This window comes from Neopelma chrysocephalum, unplaced genomic scaffold (genome assembly GCF_003984885.1).
Source record: "Neopelma chrysocephalum unplaced genomic scaffold, ASM398488v2 Primary Assembly neopelma1_70, whole genome shotgun sequence".
In the NCBI taxonomy this organism is placed as follows: Eukaryota; Metazoa; Chordata; class Aves; order Passeriformes; family Pipridae; genus Neopelma; species Neopelma chrysocephalum.
Window position 1 is genome coordinate 1 of NW_020897730.1, and position 27,920 is coordinate 27,920.

General features: G+C 45.9%; 1 protein-coding gene across 1 annotated transcript in view; it reads left to right on the plus strand.

Moving 5' to 3' along the window:
- Positions 1-192: 192 nt before the first annotated feature.
- Positions 193-27,920, plus strand: part of LOC113969061 (zonadhesin-like) — a gene marked incomplete at its 5' end in the record, with an annotated part of 32,252 nt that continues 4,524 nt past the window's right edge. Inside the window, 29 exons of the mRNA XM_027686198.1 lie at positions 193-392; positions 493-873; positions 1,228-1,514; positions 1,907-2,178; positions 2,414-2,497; positions 2,685-2,834; positions 3,446-3,702; positions 3,806-3,890; positions 4,318-4,357; positions 4,733-4,785; positions 10,301-10,384; positions 10,617-10,709; positions 12,114-12,361; positions 12,643-12,820; positions 13,873-13,981; positions 14,491-14,585; positions 15,204-15,380; positions 17,502-17,704; positions 18,012-18,156; positions 18,899-19,143; positions 19,811-19,975; positions 20,417-20,541; positions 21,204-21,472; positions 22,675-22,883; positions 23,377-23,518; positions 24,687-24,937; positions 25,554-25,683; positions 26,275-26,440; positions 27,161-27,337. Coding sequence (XP_027541999.1) covers positions 193-392; positions 493-873; positions 1,228-1,514; positions 1,907-2,178; positions 2,414-2,497; positions 2,685-2,834; positions 3,446-3,702; positions 3,806-3,890; positions 4,318-4,357; positions 4,733-4,785; positions 10,301-10,384; positions 10,617-10,709; positions 12,114-12,361; positions 12,643-12,820; positions 13,873-13,981; positions 14,491-14,585; positions 15,204-15,380; positions 17,502-17,704; positions 18,012-18,156; positions 18,899-19,143; positions 19,811-19,975; positions 20,417-20,541; positions 21,204-21,472; positions 22,675-22,883; positions 23,377-23,518; positions 24,687-24,937; positions 25,554-25,683; positions 26,275-26,440; positions 27,161-27,337 — 5,020 coding nt within the window. The remainder of the gene's footprint in view (positions 393-492; positions 874-1,227; positions 1,515-1,906; positions 2,179-2,413; positions 2,498-2,684; positions 2,835-3,445; positions 3,703-3,805; positions 3,891-4,317; positions 4,358-4,732; positions 4,786-10,300; positions 10,385-10,616; positions 10,710-12,113; positions 12,362-12,642; positions 12,821-13,872; positions 13,982-14,490; positions 14,586-15,203; positions 15,381-17,501; positions 17,705-18,011; positions 18,157-18,898; positions 19,144-19,810; positions 19,976-20,416; positions 20,542-21,203; positions 21,473-22,674; positions 22,884-23,376; positions 23,519-24,686; positions 24,938-25,553; positions 25,684-26,274; positions 26,441-27,160; positions 27,338-27,920) is intronic.

Consider the following 27,920-nt stretch of genomic DNA (forward strand, 5'->3'; position numbering starts at 1 on the left):
CGGCGTGACTCTTCTGCCCTGGAGGAATGCTACCTTCTGCCGTGAGTACCTGCCTTGCCGTTGCCAGAAGGGAAATGTGCCGCTCCCCTTGGCCAGAACCTCTGGCCAAAGACAGTCTTTGGTCTTCCCCCTCCCAGAAGGCCTTCCTTGCTTGGATTCTTGCTGGTCCTAATTGTCCCCTCCCCATTGCAGCCCTGAAGTGTCCTTCCAACAGCTACTATGACCCTTGCATGACCGGCTGTCCTGCCACCTGTGTTGACCGACAAGCCCCACTGAACTGCTCCAAGCCCTGCGTGGAGGGCTGTGCGTGTACCTCTGGCTTCCTCCTCAGCGGAGACACCTGTGTGCCCGAGGCCCAGTGTGGCTGCCTCTTTGAGGACAACTACTACAGCGTGAGTGAAACCCCTGCCCGGGTTTGCACCCCTCCCAGGGACTCCCTTGCCTCAATTTTCCTGTGTCCTACACTGACGTTTGGTGTTTCCCTGCCTGCAGGAAGGCGAGTACTCCGTGAACGAGAATTGCACTCGCCGGTGCCGGTGTGAACACAACGGCCAGATGGTTTGCTCTGCCTTGTCCTGTGGCGAGGACGAGGTCTGCAAGATCCAGAACGGCCAGAGGGGCTGTTACCCAGCCAGCACTGCGCTCTGCCACATCTATGGCGACCCGCATTACAGCACCTTTGATGGGAAGCTTCACCACTTCCAGGGCTCCTGCAACTACACCGTTGTAACAGGCTGTGACAACTCCTCCATCGGGTTCAGTGTCACCACCCGCAACGAACATCGCGGCAGCCAGAGCTGGACAGCTCTGAACTCTGTGGCACTGTCCCTGGAAGGCCTCCACATTGCACTGCGCAAGCGCAAGTCCGTCTACGTAAGCCCCTCGTTTTTACACTTGGGAACCACAGATGCACTAAGCATCCCTAAATACCACTCTGTCCCCAGGGAGAGCTTGCTGTTCCCTCAGCCTGCTGTGTGCTCGCAGAAGAGCACGGCGAGGCTCTGAGTGAGGCAGATGTGGCTGCTCGTGCAGCCGCAGATTTTTGGCTGGTTTCCTGACCTTTGGGTGGGCCGTGTGTAGACCTGCTGGTGTCCTCGTAGACCTGGGCAGGGTTTCTCATGCCATCAGTGCTTCCGACTCACTGGGCCCTGGCACCACCCCAGTGAGGAACAGGGACCTCTCAGCAGAGGACACCTCTTTATGCTTCCCTCTTTCCCCCTACTCCAGGTCAACGGTGCTCTGGTCTCCCTGCCTGCTTCTCCTGCCCCCGGTGTGACCATTTCCCTGAGCGGCTCCTACGTGCACGTTTCCACCAAGCTGGGCCTGCAACTGCAGTTCAACGGGGACCACGAGCTCCTCGTGAAGGTGTCTGAGAAGCACAAGGGCAAGCTCTGTGGGCTGTGTGGGACGTACACTGGGAGCCAGCAGGACGACTTCATGCGCCCTGATGGAGTTGTCGTGCCCGACTTCAATGACTTTGGAGCCAGCTGGATGGTGCCGGATGATGAGTGGCCGTGAGTCCCTGATCCATCCTGCAGATGAAGGACAAGAGGGAGTTTGGGAGAGGGGAGCTATGAGGGCCATCAGGAGGAAGGGTTGGTGATGGCAGGTGTGGGCCAAGGGAGAAGAGGCAGTTTCTTGACCTCCGGGAGGGTGGTCCAGGGCCTGGGCATGACACTTTTCCCAAGTTGTTGGGATCGCCACAGCCTGAGGCATTTTCTTCTGTCCACCTGATTCCAGGGGTGGGACTGGTGACCGTGGACCGTACGTTCCACCCTTGCAAGTGACACCGTTGGTGCCTGTCTCAGGGAGGGATCTGGGCTCCGGAAGCTGAGGTTTTGTTTGGGGAGGAGGTCAGGAAATGGTGTGGCTGCGGTGAGCTCAGGGCTGTCTGTCTGCTGTGTAGGTGTGACCCAGCCATCAGCCCACCTGTGTCCTGCTCCCCTGCCGAGGAAGAGGCAGCTAACAAGCAGTGTTCAATCCTCACGCATCTGGGTGGACCATTCCAGCCATGCCACGCAGTTCTGCCGCCCCAGACGTACTTTGAGAGCTGTGTCTATGACCAGTGTGCCACGGGCGGCAGCACGGAGCAGCTCTGCAATGACCTGGGGGCCTATGCCACAGCCTGTGCGGAGGCAGGCGTTGCCCTGGGAGACTGGAGTGCTGGCACTGTCTGTGGTAAGTCTTCTGTCCGTCTCCTTTGATTTCCCTGACTCTCTCCTTGACTCAAGGAATGGGGCAGCTGTGCTGGAGGTTTCCCCACCTGTCACCTCACTGGCCTGGTGTGCGTCCTACAGTTCTTTTGCCATGGTGTGGTGGTGTTTGGGAAGGGTGCAACATCCCCATTTGGGAACAAATCCCCATTACAAAACACACCTTCTCCACCTTTGGTTCACTCTCTTTCATTCATCAGCTCCTACACCCTCGCCCCCCTTGCCAGACACTACAACACGGCCTCCACCTACAACAACCTCACCGGCACCTGGGACAAGCACAGGTACGGTTGTCTCCCATCCATGTTTTTTACTGGCTCTGCTAAGCCCTTCCCCTTGGCTGGCCACCCTCACCTGGCCACAGACATGCCATGGATGTATGTGGCTGTACGTGAGCACTGTGTGACAGTGGGAAAAGGTGGCCCCACCTTCACTCTACAACCTCCGCTTTCCTTTCTGCACCACGTCCAGCTCCCCCAACAGACTGCAATTTCACCTGCACATTCGACAAGGACTTCTGTGGCTGGGTCCAGGCAGACTACAGCAGCATTGACTGGATAAGGAACAAAGGCCCAACGCCCACACCAAATACCGGCCCCTCCTCTGACCACACAACTGGAGGTAGGAACAGCAATCAGGACACAGGTTGGGGAGTGTCCCTGAGAAGATACCCCTAAACTTCTGCTAACAGCAAACACAGGCCACATCTTTCCTGGTCTTGATCCAGAGAAATTTAAAGCAGTGTCTCCCAGAGCCAGAGGCTTCCTTTGGGAAGATTTCCAGCCCTGGGAATCAGCCTGTGGTAGCCGCAGGGCAGGCCAGGGCCTGCCTTGCGGGGGAGAAAGTAATGCAGAGCTTGATGACCCGTTGGTCTCCGGGGAACAGGAATGGGTCTGTCTCTCTGTTAGACAGAGAGGTTGGCTTCTCCAAACAACAAGATGAGGACTGAGTCTCCAAAGCTGCAGAGCCACGCAAGGGCTGTGGCAATGCTTTGGAGGTGGTGCCGTTGCCCAGGCCAAGGCATGCAGCTGCTGTGGCCCAGAGAGCACCTTCGTAGAGGCACTCGGGTCCGGGGAGGCTTGTGGCTCGTGAAGGACCTGTGTTTGCTCCCCCCTCCTTTTGCCTGCCTGAAACTGCAGCTTCGGCGCTCCCAGGACTGTGCTTGGGTTGTCCCTGGCTGCTTTGTCTAGATTTGATGTGTGTGTGACAGTGTGGCCTATGCTTGGTTTCAGACGGCTACTACATCTACCTGCAAGGGACTGATGATGCTTTCTCCGGGTTTGTGGCTGTCCTGGTCAGTCCGGTGTGCAGTTGGGAAGGAACGCACTGCTTCCGCTTCTGGTACCACATGTACGGAAACGCTGAAATGGCCCTGAGGGTGTACGTGGCAAAGGACTCTGAGCAAGTGGAGGTGTGGAATCAAGAAGGGAACCATGGGGACATGTGGCACTTGGGAGAGGTGACGGTGCACATCACAGGAAATACGCAGGTAAGGGCACAGGCTCTCACTGCCACCTAAGAGGAACCATCCTTCCTAACGGCGCTTCACATGCGCGGCCAGAGCTAATGCTGGGAACAATTCCTTCCCTTAGATTTTGCTGGAGGGACAATGGGGTGAAGACGCCCGGAGCAACGTAGCGTTGGATGATCTGTCCATTGAAAAGGGATCCTGTGCAGGTACAAGGCTTGGCTTGGGAAAGGGCAGCTTGAGACATGTCACCAACTGAGCTGGCAGGCTGTGCTAGAGGCAGGAGCACACGTTCTCTCTGCAGTGCCCTGTAGGGCACTGATGCCTCCTGTGCCCAAGCCGGCTTTCTCCTGGGAGACTGGAGCACTGGCAATGCCTGGTTTAGTTCATGTGTTACAAGGCCCACAGACAGGACATTGACCATGGGACTGAAGTGCCTTACTTGCTTTTGTTACCCAGCTGTGCTGCTGGCTGAGCCCTTGGGTGGGAGGGTTCTTCCTGAGATGACACGCTTCACTGTCTCTTCTGGGCATGCCTGGTAATGGAGTTGGGTGCTTCAGAAGGGTGAAGGAAGCAGCTGCCTGCAAGCAGACTCCCACGTTGGTGCACATCTCCTCTAACTGTCCCTTCTGCTAGGTGCATCAACACCAACACCCACGACCCCACAGCCAGGCACCACAACACCGCCTGCCCACACAACATCACCAGCAATACCCACACCCAGATCAGCTACTGCCACGTCCCATCCCCGTCTTCTCTTTGTTGAAACTTTTCAATTCGCTTCCTCCAAGGGCCAAGACTTGGGATGGTTTGTCTGTAGTGAAGGGGGTGCACGTTCCCTCCTATGTCCCAGCTTTGCTTGTCAAAATGTGTTTGCTTAGGTATAACTGTGCCTTCCCTGATGTGGGTCTCTTGAGTCAGAATGTTGGTTTTTTCAGGAAGGGTGGACAAGCTGCATGCAACAAAACGCCCATGCTGACACTGCCCATTTCTTCCTCTGTCTCTTCATAGGTCCACTTCCTCCCACACCCTCAACCCCACTGCCTAACATCACAACGCAGACAACACCAAGACCACCAACAACACCACCTGGGATGACCTCAGGTACTGCTGTTGTTGGTAGCATTCTGAGTCGTCTTCAAAATCCCCACTGGCTACTAGTTGCATTTACATTTGAGGGCTGTAATTTGCCTTGTGTCAGTCTCCCTCCATAACAAGGCACGCATTAGAACCTATTCCATTTCTAAAGTTGGTGTGGGTCACGTGTGCTTCTGCAATGAACGTGTTTGAGTAGGTTTGAACAGCATGCCTGGGAAAATGAATGCTATTTTGACAGAGATCTCTAATGACTCTGTCTCTTTGTAAAAGCAGTAGACCAGTCGTGGGGCCACAGTCCTTTGTAGGCTGGGGAGAAGAGGCAGCGGGATGTGCTCAACTAAACTTGCCCTCTGGTCTTTCCACTGTCAGAGACCTGTGTGGTGGAAGGAGACCCTCACTACCACACATTCGACAAGCAGCTACACAACTTCATGGGCACCTGCACCTACACCCTCTCCAAGCTGTGTGAGAGCAACAGCTCCCTGCCCTACTTCAACGTGGAAGCAGCCAACGAGCACAGGAGAGGCAACACTCGTGTGTCCTACGTCCGATACGTGGATGTCGATGTGGCTGACCAGCGGATAAGGCTGGGGCAGGGTGGAGTGGTGACGGTAAGCTCGAGGGGAGAGCCTGTGGGGCTGTGCAAGAGGAAGGAGCTGTACCAAATGGGTTGCTTCAATCCTGTCTTGCTTCCTGTCCTTCCAGGTGAATGGAGTGGCAGAGATCCTGCCTTGCAACCCATCCGCAGGTGTGCAGGTCTTGTCCAGTGGGTTCTACACTATGGTCATGACAGACTTTGGCTTGAGAGTGAAGTTTGATGGGGACCATCGGGTAGAGGTGACACTTCCAAGCACCTTTGGGCAGAAGGTTTGTGGCATGTGTGGGAACTACAACGGGCTGGCAGCAGATGACTTCCTGAACCCGGAAGGGATGCTGGAGCCAGACTCTACCAGCCTGGGCAACAGCTGGGAGGTGTCCAAAAACAGCAGGTGGGTGTGCCTCCCCAGCAGGTCTGGGGACACGTCAGGCAAGGGGTAGGAGGCAGCAGGAGAAGCCCAGAGATGACCCAGGGACCCTTCTCCCTGTCTTTCCACAGCTGCTCAGCCGGACCGCTCCCCACCCCAGCCTGCAAAGACACGGACAAGCAGGTGATCGCCAGCAGCCGCTTCTGTGGGCTCCTCACTGACACCAGTGGCCCCTTTCAGATCTGCCACGCTGTGCTGAGCCCCAGCAGTTACTTTGAGACCTGCTCGTATGACCTGTGTGAGCTGGGGCTGGACCAGGAGACCCTGTGCAAGAGCTTGCAGTCCTACGCGGATGCCTGTCAGGCGCTTGGGGTCCAGATACCCGTGTGGAGGAACGCAACCTTCTGCCGTAAGTCCACGCGTGGTAGCACGGATCGTTACGCTCAGGAAAACGCAGGACAGGAAGGAAAGAGTGAGGTGGAGAAATATTCTCACTGTGAGCTGAGGGGATTTACAGGGAGTTGTCTGTATTAGAGGCACCATCACATTTTCTGTTTCATTTAATTGGGTAGGACTAAGAACACACCTGGAGCCAAGCAGACCAGAGGGAAAACGGAGACCGTTACTTTTTCAAAGGGGAAAATACCTCAAAAGAAGTGTTGAGTTATGTTCTGCAAGTAATTGCCGCGTCTTCTGTTTCTGCAGCGATCACCTGTCCGGCCAACAGTCACTATGAGCCCTGTGCTGCTGCCTGCCCGGCCACCTGTGTTGACCCAAGGGCTCCAGTTACCTGCAGCCTACCGTGCGTGGAGGGCTGTGTGTGTGACAGCGGGTACCTGCTCTACCACGACCGATGTGTGCCCAGCCAGCAGTGCGGGTGTTGGCACAACGGGCAGCACTACCCCGTGGGCTCCGAGTTCTGGACGGACAACACCTGCACCTCCAAGTGCACGTGTCCCGCACGAGGAAGCAAAGTCCAGTGCTTCGAAGCCTCATGCCCTGCGGGCCAGTACTGCGGGGTGCAGGGTGGGAAACCCGTGTGCCTCGAACACTCCTACGGCATCTGTCACGTCCACGGGGACCCTCACTACAACACCTTTGACAAGGTGACGCACAACTTCATGGGCAACTGCACCTACACCCTGGCCAAAGTGTGCTCCAACACCACCTCCCTGCCCTACTTCAACGTGGAGGCCAAGAACGAGCATCGTGGCAACACCAGGGTGTCCTATGTGCGTGAAGTGCTGGTTGAGGTGTACGGACAGCGCATTGCCATCCTCAAGCAGGAGAAGAGCCAAGTGCTGGTAGGCAGCGGGGCTGGCACGGGCGTGGCATGGGTGCAAGGCAGGGCTGGCTGTTCCTGGCAGGGCCTGGCATGTACCAGCTGTCTCCATTTTTGAGCAGAGGCCCCTGCAGTGGGCAGGACACAGACATGGCTCTGTAGGCCCCAGGGGTAGTGGGGTGTGGGGGCATCCCAGGCAGCTGGGATTTGCCGTGCCTGGCCTGGCAGCTGCTTTCCCCGGGCAGGAGACCCCAGGGAGGCCAGGGACAAGTCCAGGGCCCATGGTGCTGTGTCTGCCCTAGGTGAACGGCTTGCGCCAGACCCTGCCGGTGAGGGCAGCGGGAGGTGCGATCACGGTGAGCCAGAGCGGCCGCTACGTCGTCCTGGAGACAGACTTCAGCCTCAGAGTGTCCTACGACACTGACCACTCGGTGGAGGTGAAGGTGCCCACCACCTACTTCAACCTGACCTGTGGCATGTGCGGGAACTTCAACAACCGGAGAGACGACGAATACATGATGCCCAACGGGCAGCAAGCCGCAGACTCCAATGCGCTGGGGGAGAGCTGGCAGGTCCCAGACAGTGACCCCTCTTGCGGTGTCCCCGTCCCCTCCCCACCCTGCAGTGCAGAAGAGGAGGAGCTCTACAAGTCGGACCGCTTCTGTGGCATACTGACCAGCAGGCCCAGCTCTTTTGAGGAGTGCCACAGCGTGATCAACCCCCAGAGCTACTTTGACACCTGCCTCTATGACCTTTGTGCCCTGAATGGTGGCCAGGAGTTTCTGTGTGCTGCTCTGGAGGCCTACGCTGACGCGTGCCAGGCAGCCGGCGTGACTCTTCTGCCCTGGAGGAATGCTACCTTCTGCCGTGAGTACCTGCCTTGCCGTTGCCAGAAGGGAAATGTGCCGCTCCCCTTGGCCAGAACCTCTGGCCAAAGACAGTCTTTGGTCTTCCCCCTCCCAGAAGGCCTTCCTTGCTTGGATTCTTGCTGGTCCTAATTGTCCCCTCCCCATTGCAGCCCTGAAGTGTCCTTCCAACAGCTACTATGACCCTTGCATGACCGGCTGTCCTGCCACCTGTGTTGACCGACAAGCCCCACTGAACTGCTCCAAGCCCTGCGTGGAGGGCTGTGCGTGTACCTCTGGCTTCCTCCTCAGCGGAGACACCTGTGTGCCCGAGGCCCAGTGTGGCTGCCTCTTTGAGGACAACTACTACAGCGTGAGTGAAACCCCTGCCCGGGTTTGCACCCCTCCCAGGGACTCCCTTGCCTCAATTTTCCTGTGTCCTACACTGACGTTTGGTGTTTCCCTGCCTGCAGGAAGGCGAGTACTCCGTGAATGAGAATTGCACTCGCCGGTGCCGGTGTGAAGCCAACGGCCAGATGGTTTGCTCTGCCTTGTCCTGTGGCGAGGACGAGGTCTGCAAGATCCAGAACGGCCAGAGGGGCTGTTACCCAGCCAGCACTGCGCTCTGCCACATCTACGGCGACCCGCATTACAGCACCTTTGATGGGAAGCTTCACCACTTCCAGGGCTCCTGCAACTACACCGTTGTAACAGGCTGTGACAACTCCTCCATCGGGTTCAGTGTCACCACCCGCAACGAACATCGCGGCAGCCAGAGCTGGACAGCTCTGAACTCTGTGGCACTGTCCCTGGAAGGCCTCCACATTGCACTGCGCAAGCGCAAGTCCGTCTACGTAAGCCCCTCGTTTTTACACTTGGGAACCACAGATGCACTAAGCATCCCTAAATACCACTCTGTCCCCAGGGAGAGCTTGCTGTTCCCTCAGCCTGCTGTGTGCTCGCAGAAGAGCACGGCGAGGCTCTGAGTGAGGCAGATGTGGCTGCTCGTGCAGCCGCAGATTTTTGGCTGGTTTCCTGACCTTTGGGTGGGCCGTGTGTAGACCTGCTGGTGTCCTCGTAGACCTGGGCAGGGTTTCTCATGCCATCAGTGCTTCCGACTCACTGGGCCCTGGCACCACCCCAGTGAGGAACAGGGACCTCTCAGCAGAGGACACCTCTTTATGCTTCCCTCTTTCCCCCTACTCCAGGTCAACGGTGCTCTGGTCTCCCTGCCTGTTTCTCCTGCCCCCGGTGTGACCATTTCCCTGAGCGGCTCCTACGTGCACGTTTCCACCAAGCTGGGCCTGCAACTGCAGTTCAACGGGGACCACGAGCTCCTCGTGAAGGTGTCTGAGAAGCACAAGGGCAAGCTCTGTGGGCTGTGTGGGACGTACACTGGGAGCCAGCAGGACGACTTCATGCGCCCTGATGGAGTTGTCGTGCCCGACTTCAATGACTTTGGAGCCAGCTGGATGGTGCCGGATGATGAGTGGCCGTGAGTCCCTGATCCATCCTGCAGATGAAGGACAAGAGGGAGTTTGGGAGAGGGGAGCTATGAGGGCCATCAGGAGGAAGGGTTGGTGATGGCAGGCGTGGGCCAAGGGAGAAGAGGCAGTTTCTTGACCTCCGGGAGGGTGGTCCAGGGCCTGGGCATGACACTTTTCCCAAGTTGTTGGGATCGCCACAGCCTGAGGCATTTTCTTCTGTCCACCTGATTCCAGGGGTGGGACTGGTGACCATGGGCCGTGCGTTCCACCCTTGCAAGTGACACCGTTGGTGCCTGTCTTAGGGGGGCATCTGGGCTCCGGAAGCTGAGGTTTTGTCTGGGGAGGAGGTCAGGAAATGGTGGGGCTGCGGTGAGCTCAGGGCTGTCTGTCTGCTGTGTAGGTGTGACCCAGCCATCAGCCCACCTGTGTCCTGCTCCCCTGCCGAGGAAGAGGCAGCTAACAAGCAGTGTTCAATCCTCACGCATCTGGGTGGACCATTCCAGCCATGCCACGCAGTTCTGCCGCCCCAGACGTACTTTGAGAGCTGTGTCTATGACCAGTGTGCCACGGGCAGCAGCACGGAGCAGCTCTGCAATGACCTGGGGGCCTATGCCACAGCCTGTGCGGAGGCAGGCGTTGCCCTGGGAGACTGGAGTGCTGGCACTGTCTGTGGTAAGTCTTCTGTCCGTCTCCCTTGATTTCCTTGACTCTCTCCTTGACTCAAGGAATGGGGCAGCTGTGCTGGAGGTTTCCCCACCTGTCACCTCACTGGCCTGATGTGCCAGCCCTCGGTTGAAGAGACTCTTTGGGATGGGGACACTGTGCAATCCATGTCCTACAGTTCTTTTGCCATGCTGTGGTGGTGTTTGGGAAGGGTGCAACATCCCCATTTGGGGGAAACACACCTTCTCCACCTCTGGTTCACTCTCTTTCATTCATCAGCTCCTACACCCTCGCCCCCCTTGCCAGACACTACAACGCGACCTCCACCTACAACAACCTCACCGGCACCTGGGACAAGCACAGGTACGGTTATCTCCCATCCATGTTTTTTACTGGCTGTGCTAAGCCCTTCCCCTTGGCTGGCCACCCTCACCTGGCCACGGGCATGCCATGGGTGTATGTGGCTGTACGTGAGCACTGTGTGACAGTGGGAAAAGGTGGCCCCACCTTCAATCTAACACTAACACTCATGTTTTACTTAACTGGTCTGGTGTTTGGGTTGCTGCACATCTCCTCTATCTGTCTCTTGCCCTAGGTCCATCAACACCAACACCCACGATTCCTTTGCCAGGCACTACAACGCAGCCTGCCCACACAACATCACCAACAACACCAATACCCAGCTCAGGTACTGTTGTTTCCCATCTTGTTCTTTTACTGGCTCTCAGAACTTTCCTATTTTCTGAATCGAGGTGTCAGAGCTAAGTGACAGAGTTTTTATACTGGAGGGTCAGAGTTTTCCTTGCTCCCCCAGTTACACTTGCAGACTATTTCTTTATGCCTGGAACTCCTTCTGAGTTCTGACTATGTACACTCTCCTCTAGGTCTCTTTTGCCACAATGCCAGGCTTTTTGGTAAAAGTAGACCTGCCATCTAATAGTTATCTCGCATATTCTTTATTTCCATTTCCATAAATATTTAAATTACTCTTTTCTATGGCAAGTTTTCACCTATTATACAGATGTTATTTTTTGTATATTTTGAAATTTTATTTAGTTTCCAAATTTTATTTTTGGGGGGTGATATAAGCCAATTGTATTTTCCTGTCAAAGTCTGATTCAGTGCAATTAGTGCTAGTTTAATATTTAGGATATATACAAAAATACCCTTTGATAAATTTTAATTGCTTCTTTCCTCCAAATTTAAGCCCTAATATCTGCTTGTTAAATACAAGAGAGTCCTAGCTCACCTAATCAGTTTAGATTTCTTCTGCTTTTTTTTGGTAATTGTTAAGTATGTCATTCTGGGAGCATTACTACTTTCTGTGTAAGGAGTTAAGCTTCACACGTAGACAACAACTGTAAGTGTAGCTACATTTTAACATGCCATTGAAAAACAAAGAGGAAAGGATCTCTTTCTTTATCTTTTTTTGTTATTGGGAAGCACCATGAAGAACCTTCAAGCTCAACTCTGTTAAGAGTTGATGGGAAGTTTTTTTCTTCAAAATGGGAATTTCTTATAAACATTCAAAATCTTCTCCACGTTACACACTTCAATGAACACACAGTGTACTTCCATTTATACATATCATCACTGGCTAATTAACTTTTATATTTTTTTTAAGTGTGTAAAGGATATCTTGTGTATGCAATGTTCAATATAAGTTCTATAAATGACGTGAGCACCGAAATCCAGACAGCTGGTAGTGCAGCTGTTCTGGCTAACCAACACTGTAAAGATCTTAAGGAAATTCTTCCTATTTAGTCAGAAATAGCCTTTCAGATATGGACACTAAAAACTCACTGCTACAGTTTGTATAATGACGTCTTAACAGCAGTGCTTTTTTTTTTTATATCAAAGCCTTTTACTCACCTTTGTTCCTCAACCTCTAGCATAGATTTCTGACACACAAGAGTACAGGGTTTTTTATAGGTCCAAAGGTAGAAGACTGGGTTGGCCTTTGGAGTGCTGCTGCTGTCAATATTATATCAGAGCAGCAAATACGAAGTAAAACAAACAAAGTGGAAACCAAGCAACTGCAAAAATCTGGTGAAGATTCGGAGGGAATTAGTCTGTTTTTCTGTCTTCACAGACCGTGCTTCCTGCAGCGCCTCTGGAGATCCACATTATAACACTTTTGACCATAGAGTCCATAATTTCATGGGAAATTGCACTTACACCCTCTCCAAAGTGTGCAATGTCTCTGAGAAGCTTCCATACTTTGATGTGTCCACAACAAATGAGCACAGAGGAGCCAACACCAAAGTCTCTTATGTGAAGTCAGTGCAAGTGGAAGTCTATGACAACCAGATTTCTCTACTGAAAAACAAGAAAGTGAATGTAAGAAAAGACTTGATTAAAAGAGATATATAACATATTTTTAACTGACATGCCAATAATAAAATATTTCCTCTGTAGAGTTTATAGCAGACTTTCTCTTTTTATTAATGACACGTACCTCTTTTAATGAGATCTCCAACAAACTTGCTCAGATTAAATGTTCTTTAATTATTTCCAGTTCCTCTGTGCACAAGATCATATCTTTCAGTAATCTGTACTAGCTGCTGGTAGTTGTAGGAGTCCCAGCAGTCATGCACTAACTTTTACAATTTGCTGTACAGGTGAATGGTCGCAGAATGAACCTGCCTGTATTTATTGAGAAGAAAATCAGTATTCAAAGCAGTGGTGGATATGTTCTCTTGGAAACTGACTTTGGACTGTGGGTGAGATATGATGGAAACCACTATGCAGAAGTCTCCGTGCCCTCTAATTACAGTCATCTGCTCTGTGGCCTCTGTGGTAAGTTGTTGACTTAGTCATTTTTTAGTGAGTTGTGGAGGCCAGTGATTACTTCTGCTTTTTTTTTTTAGTGTGTCCTACTTATTCAACACAAAACTGGTCCCTGTCAAATGGACTAGAATTTACAGCACTGAAAAAACTTGCTAGACTTTTTCAGTTTCTAAGAAGAACTTAAAAATTTCCTGGTAACATGATATCCGTTTGGAATGTTGTGAGGTATAACTAAATGTTGTGAGGTATAAACTTTTAACCAAATAAAAAAATTGCCTTGAGTTCTACAGTTTAAAATTAAGAAGAGTAATTTTTTGCATGGAGCTATTTAAGAATTCTACAAATACATTTTTATGTTATTTACATTCTGATGTATTTGTCTTTTGTTCTGTGGGAAACGCTATACCATTTCATTTTGTGAATTATAAAAATCTGAGGCTGTTTGCACAGCAGAGAGAAATCTTTAATGTCTTACTGTCAGCATCCTCAAGTTTTCCTGCTTCTCTTTTTCTATGCTCTTAGAAGGCATTTATACAACCCGAATGATCACGTTTAAACAATCAAAAGAATGAGAAAAGAAGAAAAAGAAGAAACATTAGACTACTACGTTTCTGATTATTCTTTGGTTTGGATCATCTAGAACTTCCTAGTTCTATTATGTCTCCATGGGTTTTTCATGCTCTCAATGCAGGAAATCTACCTAAGAATATAGTGGTGCAAATAGCACTGTGTAATTTTTAGTCCAACATTCTATGTATAGGAAACAAGAAAATGAGTTGGGAATTTTTTTTTTAGCTCAGAAGTTCTTTCTTGGGTGCAATGTAATCTGGTTACACAGGAGCTTACAGACTTCCTGCTTCAAGTCCACAAGTGTCTGAATGGCAGCTCTTGTCAGTCAAAGTCTAAAACACAATTCTGCTCTTCTTATTTTGCCCAGTACACATTGATGTTGCATATATACTCTCCCTATAAGATTTTACTTTATTTTACAGCCTGAAACCTAGTGTTGTTCTACAGGTTTGAACTTCATGTGTCCCATAAATCTCCTTTTACCTTCCCAGGTAATTATAATGGTGATCCAAATGATGACATTATAAAGCCCAATGGTGCTATTGCAAGTGGTTCTACGGATCTTGGAGAAAGCTGGCTTGTGCCTGAGAATAACACCATGTATGTATAATAATTTAATCACATGGCATTTGTTAACCAAACTCTTTAAAATCAAATAGCCATCCACTTGCTTGCTGGCTTTATCATCCAGTACCATTCCACGTCTTCCAGCTGCCCATTAGAAGTAGGGAGCTGTACCTTTGTGTAAACCAGAGAATGATAAGAGAGTTATGTCCTTTAAGTCCTGTTTTCCAAAGCAGGAACTGTCTGTTGAGTGTGAGGGGGGATGGGACTTCAGTCCAGTTCCCTAATTGGAAACCATAACTGTTTGGATTCCATAAGTCTTTTTTTTCAGCTAAGAATAAGCCTTTGAATAGCCCAGAAGGGATCAAAAAAATGAGCCCATTCAGTGAGAGGGCTGACATCAGCTTTTCAAAGAAGCTGGATGAAGTCTTGTGACTGACATAAAGTACACTCTGTTGTGCAGGGTTGTCATGTGTCAATCTTCCACTGAAAATCTGATAGTAAATGATGAGAAACACACATTTGATTCTGCTTGCTTTCCCCAGATGCTCCAGTGGTGGGACAGAAGAGCAGTGTGATCCTGTGTTGGAGAGTGAAGCAAAGAAGAACACAGCATGTGGCATGATCACAGACCCAACAGGTAACATGCTGGTAGTTTTCTGTGAGCCATATGATGGAACATGTTACAGTTTCTCTTGTCCCTTCTTTATAGTCTGTTTTTCTGAGCTCGCACTGGAAGCATATAAAATCTCCAGTGTAAATGGCCAATGTAAAACTCATAGGTGCTCAGTCAGGATATGTCATCTGTTCAGACAGTGCCCATGTGTCCATGAAGGATATCTCAGGATATGTTCAGGGAACTGCTCTGTTCTTTATAGTGACTTGCACTCTGCTTGCTAGAAGAGTAGTTCAGAGGGCACTGTATGTATTACAGATACTTTAACTAAAATTCTGTACATGTTCCCTGCATTGGACAGTCCCTGTACTTGTCAAGAATTAGTGGTTTTCCTAGGCAGCAACACTTAGTTTATGTAACCTATGTTGTATTGATCTTGCAAAAAGAAGAAAACCTGATCCAGAGAGCTCACTCTGATTCTGCCTTGTGCATCCATTTCAAGTGCTGGTTTAATTTACTAAACAAAGTTAGCCTGGAGCACTCACAATACGTTTGTTGTGACAGAAAATAGATGGCAGTTGTGATCTTATCATTCCAGTTGGGTTTTTTCTATCCTTCTATATATCTTTTTGATTTACACAGGAATCTTCAAGGACTGTCATACCAGAGTGCCTCCAGAGAATTTCTTTGAAAACTGTGTTTATGACATGTGTTTCACTGGTGGACAGGCAATATCCTTATGCTATGGACTACAGGCCTATGCTGAGTCATGTATCAATGCTGGCATATGCATAGAGTGGAGGAATCCTACTCTTTGCCGTGAGTGTTTTGATATAAACATCTATTCTGGATTTTAACTTCATTGTCCTCTACCCTCTTCATGCACATTATTTCATTTTATGTAATGTTCTGAGCATAGTCTGTCTTTTATCCTGCTTCAGATTCAGTACCATTCCAGTACTTGTAGAAAACACTAATTTTCAAGAACATTTGGATACATGCAGATTAAATCCTTAAAGTTTTAAAAATTTGCTTTATTTTCTTGGAAACTTTGATTACATTCAGCCATATCTTACCTGAACTTCTGCACCGGAGAAATAACTGTTGCTTTGCTTCATTAAAAATCTACCATCCTCAATGTAAGCAGAGCCTGTAGTCCTCCATACACCAATGTTTATCAATGGCTTTTGATTAAAAAAAATAGTTTAAGAAGAGACTTTGAAAAGCAGCTGTTTCTAGGAAATTTGCAAGTATTTCTTTCTAAGGCAAAGAAATCGAGTATTATCACTTATCTCCCAACTAATTCTCTTCAGAATGGTCCTTATGGGAAATTTGATGTAATGAACTCATATTTCTTAGAATAAAGCTTCCAAGGGTTCCATTGATGCTGATTTTAAGCAACACTGGATAGTTTTCTGCTTACCAAACATAGAATCAGAGAACCATAGAATGATTAGGGTTAGAAGGGACTTTAAAGATCATCTGGTTCCAGCCCCCTGCCATGGGCAGGGATGCTTTCCATTAAAACAGCTTGCTCAAAGCCCCATCCAACCTGGCGTTCAACAATTCCAGGAATTGGGCATCCACAGCTTCTCTGGGCAGCACCTTCTAATGGACCTTTATGCCCATGAAGTCCACACCTGGACAGGAAAAAAAAAAAAAAGAAGGCCTCTAAAGGCCAATCACAAATAAATAAATCATATTTGTTCTCTATGGGGTTTTTGCCTTTTATACTAAATTTTATTATACCAGTACCACTGTATTATCCACTGCAAATCTGCACCTCTTTTTCTTTTTTTTTTCCTGTGATCAAGAATTAGCTCTGCATTGAAACTGAACCATGAAAAATTATAGATTCTAGAAGTTTGGGAAAAGACGATTTTAGAATGTTGATTTTAGAATGTCATTTTAGAATGGTTTTAAAGCACCCAGTAAGTCAGCCCTGGGAGGACAGAGCACAGAGAATTCATATATAAAAGGAAGACAGAGCAAGAAATGAGCTTCTAACCCTCCAAATCAGATTAGAGGTATGGACATCCAGAGTCCATAGTCTGCGGCCAAAGCCCAGGAGCTAAATATCTATGGCTTGATTAAAATGATGGAGAAGATTCAGTAACATTAGAAAGATTGATTCTCAAGTGCTCTCTCCGTCAGTGATTCAAACAAAAACTCAACTAAGAACCTGACCAAGGGCAGGTACTCTGGCTAGATGACTGGATATGTTGGCTGTAATTGTCTGACAAGACTAAGAGATCCTGTGTACAGACAAGGTAAAAGAGAATCATATGTAGTGATTTATCACAGAATCTAGCCAGAAACAATTTATCTGTGTTTTTTTAGATGACAGAAACAGAGAAATGCTTCTAGATTTCTGTAAAATGTAATATTATCCCTGGGGACCATGCTTTAAGTGATAGAAACCCAATTCTACCATGAGCAGGAGGGGTGTGAAAATATAATATATTTTCCTCAAGGGTTCTGAGTGAAAGACAGATTGTGATTTTCAGTTTTATTTTAAAATACATGGCAGATGTTCAAAGAGTAACAACAGTAACGGGGACATATCAGCCGGTATGGGTAGAGATTTTTCTATTCCCTTAATGGAGTGACTTTATGCCTTCAAACCAGCAGAAAAAGGTTTACTGAACCAAACACAATTGGTTATCATGTATGATGACATCAGACCTATCCTCGACACAGGCCTGCAATGTTTGACTTTGTTGTGAGGTTAAGTGCAAGGGTGGCCCACGTGTCTTGCCCACCTTTACCAAAAGCCACCCATCTCACACGGAAAGAGACTCCTTTGTATTCAGCACTGTCCTGTGTCAGGCTTTCTAACAGCAATTTTGTGTATTTTCAGGAGCAAACAGTGAAAGAATCAGGAAAACTTTTGCCACAGTTTTGCCCTTTAGAGTGATCTTATTTTTCCTCTTTATCTAGCAATGTCCTGTCCTGGAGGCAGCATCTACAAGAGCTGTGGTACTAGGTGTCCCTCTACCTGTTTGAACATCTCAGCAGCTGATTCCTGCAGTTCTTTACCAGTGGAAGGTTGCTTCTGTAAGGAAGGCTATGTTTTGAGTGGAGACAAATGTGTGCCGGAAAGCAGCTGTGGTTGTGTTGATGAAAAGAACCAGTATCACCAGGCAAGTTACCTCAGGCATTTAAGTAAATAAATAAATTAAGTAAAAAAAAGGCAGAGGGGGAGAATCTCATTCCTTATCGCTGTGAGAGAAAAAACATGTTAATAACACTACACATTTAATATTTACACCATTAAAAATTTCAAAATAGAATTACTTTGCCAACCTTCTTGATCCATGAGCTGTGTGGCTACAATTGCCCAAATGATCACATATCATGCACATTCAAATATTGATAATTTTATTTCCTTACAGTTTTACATTTTATTTATCTTATAGTATATAATTCTATACACTTTTTTCCACTCAGCTGAATGAAAGCTGGTTCACCCATTATCCCTGCACTGAACGCTGCACCTGCAAGGCTAATAACACCATTGAATGCACATCCTGGGAGTGTGGAGTCCAAGAGGAATGCAGTATTCAGGATGGTGTGCTGGGCTGTCATTCCAATGGTAAGTCCTGCGTGAAAATCATTCCAATGTCAATTCTATAGTTAGATCCTCTTCTCTTTCTAACTTTGTTATGAATGTCTCTTCCTATGTGGTAGTAAAGAAGTCCCAACTGACTGCTGCCATTGCTAAGAGTTGGAAATACGATGATCTGTCTCGCAAGCACAAAGGCCCTTACTTTGCAGTGAACATCAGCAAAAACTGATGATGCCCAAAAGTTTCCAAGGTCACTTGGGTTCTGTTTGTCCTGATAATGAAAATTCATGTCCCACATCACCAGTACTGCAAGTTATAAACTTGAGAAAATTGAAAATTGCATTTCTGTGGGTCTGGGTTATGATGAGTGTACTACATATTGATATATACAGATGCAATTTTATTTACTTTTACACCCATATTTATACAGATAATTCTATATTTTTGCATACATAATTAGAAAAGCTCTGTATTACTCTCAAATACCATAAATTGTAGCTGCAACAGCATATAGAAATATATACAAAAGTTCATTTGATGCCAGTTTGTCATTTTGTAGGTAATTTGCAAATTAAATTTAGGAGGTGCTCTCTAGAAATTTCTTATTTTCAAATAAATGTCATTGGTATGAACCTGAGATGCCTCTGTGAAAGTTTGCTCAAATAATATTTATCAGGATTAGGTTGTTACACTTATGCAAACTCCTTTATCAGCTGACTCCATGACTAAGTCCAGTACAAAGTTCTTAGATAATTTTTTTCACATTCAGGTCAAGCAACATGTCAAGTGGTAGGAGATCCCCATTATTTCACTTTTGATGGAATGAAGTACACTTTCGTGGGAACCTGCACCTACACTTTGGTTGAGGTTGTCAACACTGCCACCAATGTCATTCCTATAACCATACTGGGCAAGAATGAAGACAGAGGACTGAGAGGGGCCACATACCTGAAAGAAGTCTATATAGATGTGCATGGTGTACGAATCACCCTTCAGAAAAACCAAGGAATCCTGGTAGGTGGGGGTGCTCTTTACTCTGGCAAGAAGTATCTTAAAATTAGCTCACTTACAGTAGCTGTAGGAAAAAGGATCTTCATGTTTCCTAAGGAATGTGTACACATATGCTTAATACTTGTGGGCAACTCCATTAAGTGGATATCACAAGCAGATATAATTTCTCAGCAGTTCCCAAGGCTTCTGGTTTGGGTTTACTGTTTTTTTGGTCATGTCTTGGAGATGGAGCCCAGAGCCTCCAGATTGGAGAACTGTTGCTTGAATTAAAGTATGGGACTCCCCACTTCAACAGCTCTTGTCAAGCCAATCACCTGTAGTGAGCTAAAAAGAGCAGAGGAAAGGCAAGTCATACTGTATCAGTTTAGAACAACATGGGGATCCATGGCAGTACTGGAGGCAGGGAGTCTACCCTAAGGGTGAGTAAGAGCTTGCTCACTACCAGTGATCTTTTCAGCTCCCTGTTAAAGGCACAGGATACGAGTCCTGCCCATCTCTCCTCAGCTAAAAGGCTTATTCCTGCAACTCACAGTTGGAATATGCAATGGTGGAAGTGTAAACAGCTAAAACTGTCACATAGAAATCTTCAGCACTGCTAGAACTATAGACTGTGGGCAGAAAAGCTTTCATAGAACAATGTCCATACTGACAAAATGACATGTCTCTCCAGTTGAACAATGAGAGAGTCTACACTCCAGTGGAGAACCGACTGCAAGGTGTGTCCATTGGAAATGTTGGCAGATTTATAGTAGTGCAAACTGACTTTGGTGTGATAGTGAAATATGACGGCAATCACCATCTGGAAATCACCCTCCCACAATCTTATTTCTCACAGGTAAGATTTAGTGTGCAAACATCTGGCTCTTCAAAACTACTGCTTTCTGCATTTACTTCTAATTCCTTTTATTCTTGCATTTTGCTATTGCATCTTTCTTTGTAGTTGTATTGTAACACATGACAATTTTTTCCTTTCTATTTTTTTCTCTTCACAAGAATTTCCTTGTGTTCCAAGGGGATAGTTAAAGAAAATTACCTGGCTAGAGGAATACATCTAACTTAGAGAAATAAATACCTTGAAGCCTTAGAGAATCACAGATTTACTGCAATATCTGTTTTGTTTCTCTATGGGTGCATTTGGAATGTGTAAAAAGTCTGGTACAAGATTGTTTGTTGTTGTTGATTTGGTCCCTTTATTTCATAGGCAATGAATAAAAAGTTATTGGGGAAGTTGATGTGAACAGGTCATGCTTAGAATATGGTTCTTTTTTGTTTGCAGGTGCATGGCATGTGTGGTAATTTCAATGATAATCGTGAAGATGATCTGTCCTTGCCCAATGGAACAGTCGTCAGTGCCACACAGTTTGGAAATAGCTGGAAAGTGGAGAAAGACAGTGATAAGGGGTAAATATTAATGTCTTTTCATACCTTCCATCTTGCTTCAGAAAACAGTCAATTGTTTTCAGTTGTTTTGACTGTCTGCTACTTTGTAACATGTAAGCAGCGCGTGTGACTTTTCTCTTCTTGAATTTGAAGCCCAAAAAAGGGCCATCCCCACAGGAAATCACTGTACAGGCCAGAGGGAACCCACAGCCATTCTATCAATCGACACACACACTTGGGAATTAGTCTTTGGGGCACTCCACAGTGTGTACACAGCCTCTGTCTATTTTACACTGATAACACCCAGAGCCAGATGATGGTGCTGGGGAATGGTGAGGACCAGCTGCTCCCTAGGGGGCAGGAAGTCATATTTGATAACACAGCTGAAAAAACAATGGCCTGGCTCAGTCCAGATCACCACACGAATTTGCAGTGATGAGACAGATCCAAGATCAAGCTGTGCGTCAATCCTCTAGTCAGGGTCAAGTTTAGTGAGAGTAACAAGTGTCAGACACAGCATGCTGGTTGTCAGGCAGGTCTAATTCTGCCTAGTCTTTCAGTCAGGCAGAAGGAAGACTGTAGTCTCTAGCCTTTTCTACCTCACAGTAGAAACAAACTTTTCAATTTTTATGTCTTCAGCATGCTTTTGGAACTTAGATGCCTGTGTCTGTGCCTTCTTGCAGTTGCTTACCAGACTTAAGAGAAGATGATGATCCCCCTTGCACTGCTGAGAATAAACAAGTCATTGAAAGCCAGTGTAATGTCCTAAAATCAGACAAATTCAAAGTATGCCATAATCTAGTCAACCCTGAAGACTTTGTAGAGATCTGCGTCTATGACATGTGCCAGTATGATGGAATGAAGTCTGCTCTCTGCGACATAGTTCAAGCCTATGTGGAGACCTGCAAGAACCATGGAATCACCATTAAATGGAGGAATAACACATTCTGTCGTAAGTGCACAAGCAAGGGAAAAAACTGAAACTTGGATGACTGATAGTATGAAAACAAATAAGCAGAATTATGGGAATAAGTTATGTCAAAGGAAAATAAATCCAAATTCTCACAAAACACAATTCTACTATTATGATTCCGTTGCTGTGCTGGACTGTGTTCAGGTTCATATAAACCCAGTGATAACTCAGGACTAGGCAAGCTATGGATACTAATGTGGAGTTAGAATGGTTTTAGTAGCCATATGAGTGCCATGAGATATTGCAGTGAGCCTGAAATGGAGAAATAATAGAACCAGAAGACTAAAAGAAAGTTGGATACTGTGATAGGACACAGGGCTCAATGCCACTCACTGTGATTTGAATGAAAACTGTCAGTTTGCCCAGTTGTTTATTACAGGCCATATTCTCGGATTAATTTCCAGGGTATGTGCCTCACTCCACCAATTCAACAAAGCTACAAACTAATTATGCAAAAATAAATAAAGATCAGGTGGTGGGGGGTTTATTTGGGGGGGGTTCACAATTTAGTATCATATTGTGGGATTATCACATAATGTTGTGGAGGACAAAACAGTTAACTGGTTAAAAAACAAGCCAGATGAATGTTGAATAGATCTATCAGAAATCCCTAGTTGCCTTTTTGCCACAAGTAGAGGAAAATACTGGACTAGCAAACCTTTTGTCATGTTAGCCCGTTTCTTGAACTGTCCCCTTATGCGTCTCTAGTCACTGGCAGAAATGTGGTGTGGAGCTGGATGAATCTGCAGTGTGAAAGTGCAGTGCATACCTTGCATGTGTTTATGTCTGTGGTTAAGCTAAATTTACACTTGGTTTGCATCAATGGAGGGTGGAACATTCTAAGATATTTGCCCTTAAGATTCACATTTCTAGCAGTGCCCAAAGAGGCATTTGCAGCATAACTGGAACACTGAACCTGAATGATCTAGTGCCAGGTGCCACCAGTTCAGGCATACCTGTAATAAAACTGCATGAGCAGCTCCGGAAAGGGTTCTTTGCTTTGTTTTGGTTAGTTTGGGTTTTTTTAAGTAAAATACAAAAATAAAAATTGGTTGATCATCAAAATCAACTATTAAAAGGCAACTCTGCACTACCATTTCATAGGCCAGTGTGTAGCTTTCAGTGTTTGCAGTGCACTTTGTAAATGTATTTAATAACGCTGCTCCTATTCTCCCACACAGCATTGCCCTGCCCATCCCGGAGCCATTACAAGGACTGTGTCTCTGCCTGCCCATCAACATGCAATGACATTTTTGCCTCTTCCCTTTGTGACAAGACAGAAGAGTGTACAGAGGGCTGTGAGTGTGATGATAATTATGTGCTCAGTAATGGCAACTGTGTACCTCTGAGCAGTTGTGGCTGCAGGGATGATGACAACAATTACTACAGTGTAAGTAGTTTGTGGAGCAAATCTGTGGCTTCAAAATCTGTGGCTTTTCTGTAGAAAGTTGGTCTCCTGACCATCTTAATATGAGAGAGAGAGAGAAAGATCAAAGTCTTCAGGGTCTACCTCTTAAATACCTTTCATCTGATGAGTAAAAGCCGCAGGCTTGGGTATTAGGAGATGCAGAAGCTTGCTTTGTACTTTGCACCTGAGGCCAAAACTCAGGCATATTTGAAAACAGTCAATTGATCAGAGATATGCAGGCAGTCTCTCCTATCCTGTTTTGTGTTCAAATTCTCATGTCAAAGACAATAAGATAAATGGACTGAGATCCCCACTCCCACACTCTTGGTGAGACTACGCTTGGATTGAGCCTTTGTGGAATCACCAACTGGACAGGCTGCACCTAACCTGTCCCCACACCCTTAGCTATTGAACTTTTATTGCATCGCAAAGCTGAACACCTTGATAACATCTTATCATCATAACTTGTGTTTAGGCTGGGGAGACATGGATAACTCCACACTGCGCTAGAAGATGCCAGTGTCAGAAGAACGGTGTCATCAGTTGTAAGAGCTATAGCTGTGATTCTAGAGAAACCTGTGTGATCAAAAATGGAAAACACAAGTGCCAGCCAACAGGTACATGCAAGCAAGTCTTCATTTGGTATTTCATGAGGGTTGGAGAAGGAGGGAGAATGTGTGTGCCCATTCTTTATTCCATGGCAACTCCAGACTTTCAAGGGGAAAGAAGGAAACTCTGACCGTGTTATTGACACATTATTGAATATAAAAAGCCTCAGTTCTCATAATAAAAGGTTCCAGCTCCATACAGAGAATTTGTAGAGGGAAATGGATACTCGGGTATGAAAATTTACTTATATCTAGAAATCTAGTTCGATCTGACTAGTTTAAATAAATAAATAAATTTAAGAAAAAATTCACTGCATGTTGATTTGAGAACAGAAAAAAAAATCAATAAACAAAATCCAATACAGAGCAGATCTGAACAGATACATAATAGGCCAGTCAAAGAACTTTGTACTTTTGTTCAATATTGCTTTGGCTAAGCAAAGTTAAACCTATATTCTCTAGGTAAGTTGGGTTGTTTGGGAGACAGCTTATTGCCTAGTGCGTCTGCACTTCAGTTTTGAAGAATAGTATGTCATCAATCATAGTGTATTGAGTATCAGCACAAAAGCATAATGCAAATCCAGTGTCCCCCTGCTACATTTTAGCAAAATACCGGAGCACAGGCACCCCAGCAGTCTTAAGGATAGCCTTGCTCCTGGTATAATGGTTTACTCTGCGCTCAGTGGTCAAGGAGAACACAGAGACGATAGTCACTGCATCTGATTGTTAGGTCTGGTGAACCCAATCATCCATTTTAGTAACCTCAGAGGAAATCAGTGACAGCAGTGAGCAAGCCAAAGTTAGACATTGCTTTTCAATTTTGTAGCAATGCACGGCTGAGGTTTATGAAATAGACATCTCTAAGAGCCCACTGCAAGCCATGCTGTGTGGCAGCAGAGGGCCAATATGCACAACTTAGTCTCTATAATGTCTATAAACTCTAATGTTCTGCTTCAGCTCATCTGGCTCACGCTGGTTCTCAGCAGAGGAATGAGTTTTTCTGTCCATCTCTCTGTTTCAGTGTTCATTCACTAGGGTGATGCCTGAGCACCCATCTTTACTTTCAGACCTGCATGCTAGCAGCAACAATTTTTACCTACCATTTTGAACCAATCTATGCGTGGGATCTGGCACACGCACATTTAAACTGGACAGTAATGAAGCTCTTCCCTTTTAGGTTTTGGAAGATGCCAGATCCTGGGCGACCCACACTACACCACCTTCGACGGTCTGGTGCACCACTTCCAAGGGAAATACACGTATATTGTGGCTCAGACCATCCCTGACCTACCTGATACTCTCACACAGTTCAGCATTGAAGGCATGAACTCTCCTTTACGTCTAAATCGGCACATTACCTACCTGAAAGAGATTCTCATCAATGTTTACAACCACACAGTGCGATTCAGGCAGAACAAGCAGGTTCTGGTAAGTTTCTCCCTGACAGCAGAGCACGGAGAAAGACTCTCCCTTGGAGTAAAATACCTCTGGGTAATAAATGTTTGTTTTGAAGAATTAAAGTACTAAAGTACTAAACTGTATTATTACAGCAGTGCTATGAGGCAACCACAAATGAGATTTTCAGTTGTGTTGAGTCTTTTTGCTCCATAGCTATGAAGGATATGATTCTGCTTCAAACAAATAAACGTATAAATAGTTTTGGGAATAAAACACCAAATATCCCAAGGCTTAAAATAAAGCCACACAAATTTTTATCAGTGGTAGGGAAAAGTGTGAATTATGCTAGGATAATTTAATTTCCTTCCCCTTTATTGGTGTGTAAGAATATACATAGCCCCTATATTCACTTAAGCTCAATAATAGAAATCTCTTATGATGATATGAAAGTACTGTGTCTAGATTACTTTCCTCAATATATGATTTTGTTAACTTTAAAAAATTAAATACTGAGTTTTTTACTGGTTAAATTATCTGATACATTTATCATGAAAAGCAAGAAATGTTGATTTGTAGCATTAACCTGTACTGAAGCCAGATATAATTTGGCCTACATATAATGAATTTTAATTTATTTCCCTGTTAGTTGGATGGTGTCAGTGTGAGACCCCCTCTTCGACCTCATGAAGGTATTCATATATATCAGAGGACAACAAGAATTTACCTAGAGACAGATTTTGGCTTATATGTGAGCTTTGATGGCAATCAAAATGCAGGTAAGTGATATTTAAAAAAATGTGCAGAAATATTTATGCACTGTCTCAAAAAATGTTTTCATTCCAAAGTTAATCCTAATTTACAACACCATATAGCTATTTTATTTCTAAGTGTATGGTGAAAGGGCCAGGCAATTTATTTACATGACCCTCATTCCCAACCCTAAAATTCCAACTGCAGAAAGAAACAGTCTGCTTGTAGGAATTCCGTTTCTCAGTGGTCAAGTGGATTGTAAGTGAAGGGCAAAAGGTGGGTGATGCATTCAGTTTGCTGCAAAGCAGTAAGCAGCATGCACTAAGAGCATTTGGGCAATGATGTTGTGTTATGTAATAACATATTATAAGAAATTACTGCAAGAAATTCCTTTTTTCATGATCCATGTTGCAGAGCACAGAAACAGTCCCGTGAATACGTGTATGAACATGTATGTTCAGGGCTGTGCTCACATGCTACATGTGAAACCCATGTCATGTTACGAACTTCAATCTGAGTCATAAAATGTGGCACTTGGCATTGTTTTCCACCTCTTCCTACACTCAGAGGCAATGATTTCTGTGTAACAGCTTTTTTTTTCTTCTGACCTTCCCTAGATATAAAGCTGGCCAACACCTACGGAGGCAGAGTGGAAGGCTTGTGTGGTGACTTTGATGGGAGATATAGAAATGACTTCACAAATCCAAATGGTGTTTGGGTGAAGAACGTGAATGTATTCGGTGAAAGTTGGAAAGTTCCTTTAAAAAGAAGCTCTCGTTTCAGGTACTTGTTTTTCTACTTAATATCCATGGCAAGTACTGCCTCTAGAAGTGAGTGAATTAAGCCACAGTTAACCTCCAGGAATAATTACACTGTCTTATTTCTGGTTTTTCTTCTTCCCTTTGTTTGTGTGTAGGGACTTTTCCTGCTCATCACTAAGGTGAACTCTCAGTGCCTTTCTATCTAGCAAAAAGAGGCCTGAATTACTGCATTACTGCAGTTCAGTATCCCTCTTTGGAGTCACAGCCATTACAACTGCTGGGGCACAGGAATAAAAAACATCTTTGCCAAGCTCACGGTTGCTGGCAAAAACAGTACATGATATACCAGATGGGCCTGAGCAAGTGCAATCCTGATTTAATGTCAGTCCTTCCCCTGGAACAGGGGTTTATTTCAGCTGTATCCTTCTGACTAACATTCCAATTTTGTTGAATAGATTGGATGAAGGAGGCGTTCTGTGTCATGCAGAATTTCCAAAGAGAGAACTACAGACATCCCTTTTAATTTAAATACCATAAATCTCTGAGATCGTAGGAAGTGTTCCAGTGTGTCTTTGATTTGCTACATCTATGTCCTTCCCATTCAGGATAAATCATGAGAGATAAATAAGCTTACATTTACACTGTGAGGGAGAAGTATTCCTGCAGTGTTACTTAGAGACTAGTACCATGAATGCTGGATGTACACAGAATACTGATGGTTTCATAATGACTTCATTTATAGACGAGATGTCAACTCAGAAAATGAGTCTGAGGAGGAGCCAGATCCAGGGCTTTTCCAAGGTTGCAACGAAAATCAGCTGGAGCAGCAAAATACAACTTCAAGATGCCAAATCCTGACTGACTTGAATGGTCCTTTTGCAAAGTGTCATTCTACAGTCCTACCGGATTTCTATTTCACGTAAGTGTTTACTGCAGACAGTTGTTCTCCCCATTTGCAAAATCATTTTGGCGATAGTTTCTGACAAGAACTTTGCATCTTCAGTCTCCAGGGTATTAACAGGAGCTGAGGATAATAAGTGTCTTTGGAGAACTGGGCCCAGTGATTCCATTATTAATATATTTACATCCCCTTATTTATTTTTACATAAATGTGATGGCCTTTCTTTCATCTACTTAAGAGTTTACTTCTCTCTTAGCTCTATAAAGTAGCTTTCCTCTTTTTGCATATAGATAAAGCAGCAGTGTTAAGCATTATGCCTGTAACCTGGGATTTCCAGTGTGCCTACAGTTCTCCTCTACATTCAGTGAGAATTTAGCACCTAGGTCTATTGGCTTCCTTTAAGCAATTCTAGTTTCATAAAATCTACATCATGCTATAGCCAAAAGCTGAAGCTGCCAGTGATGCTTCTTGAATTTTTCATGGAGAAGTACAAAAACCAGAGTAGTGAGGAGTAACTAACCCAGTATCTTTAAGAAAGTTCCCTCTGCTGTGTTTCAGGGTTGCTCTGCCTCCTACCTATACAATTTCTACATACTTAATT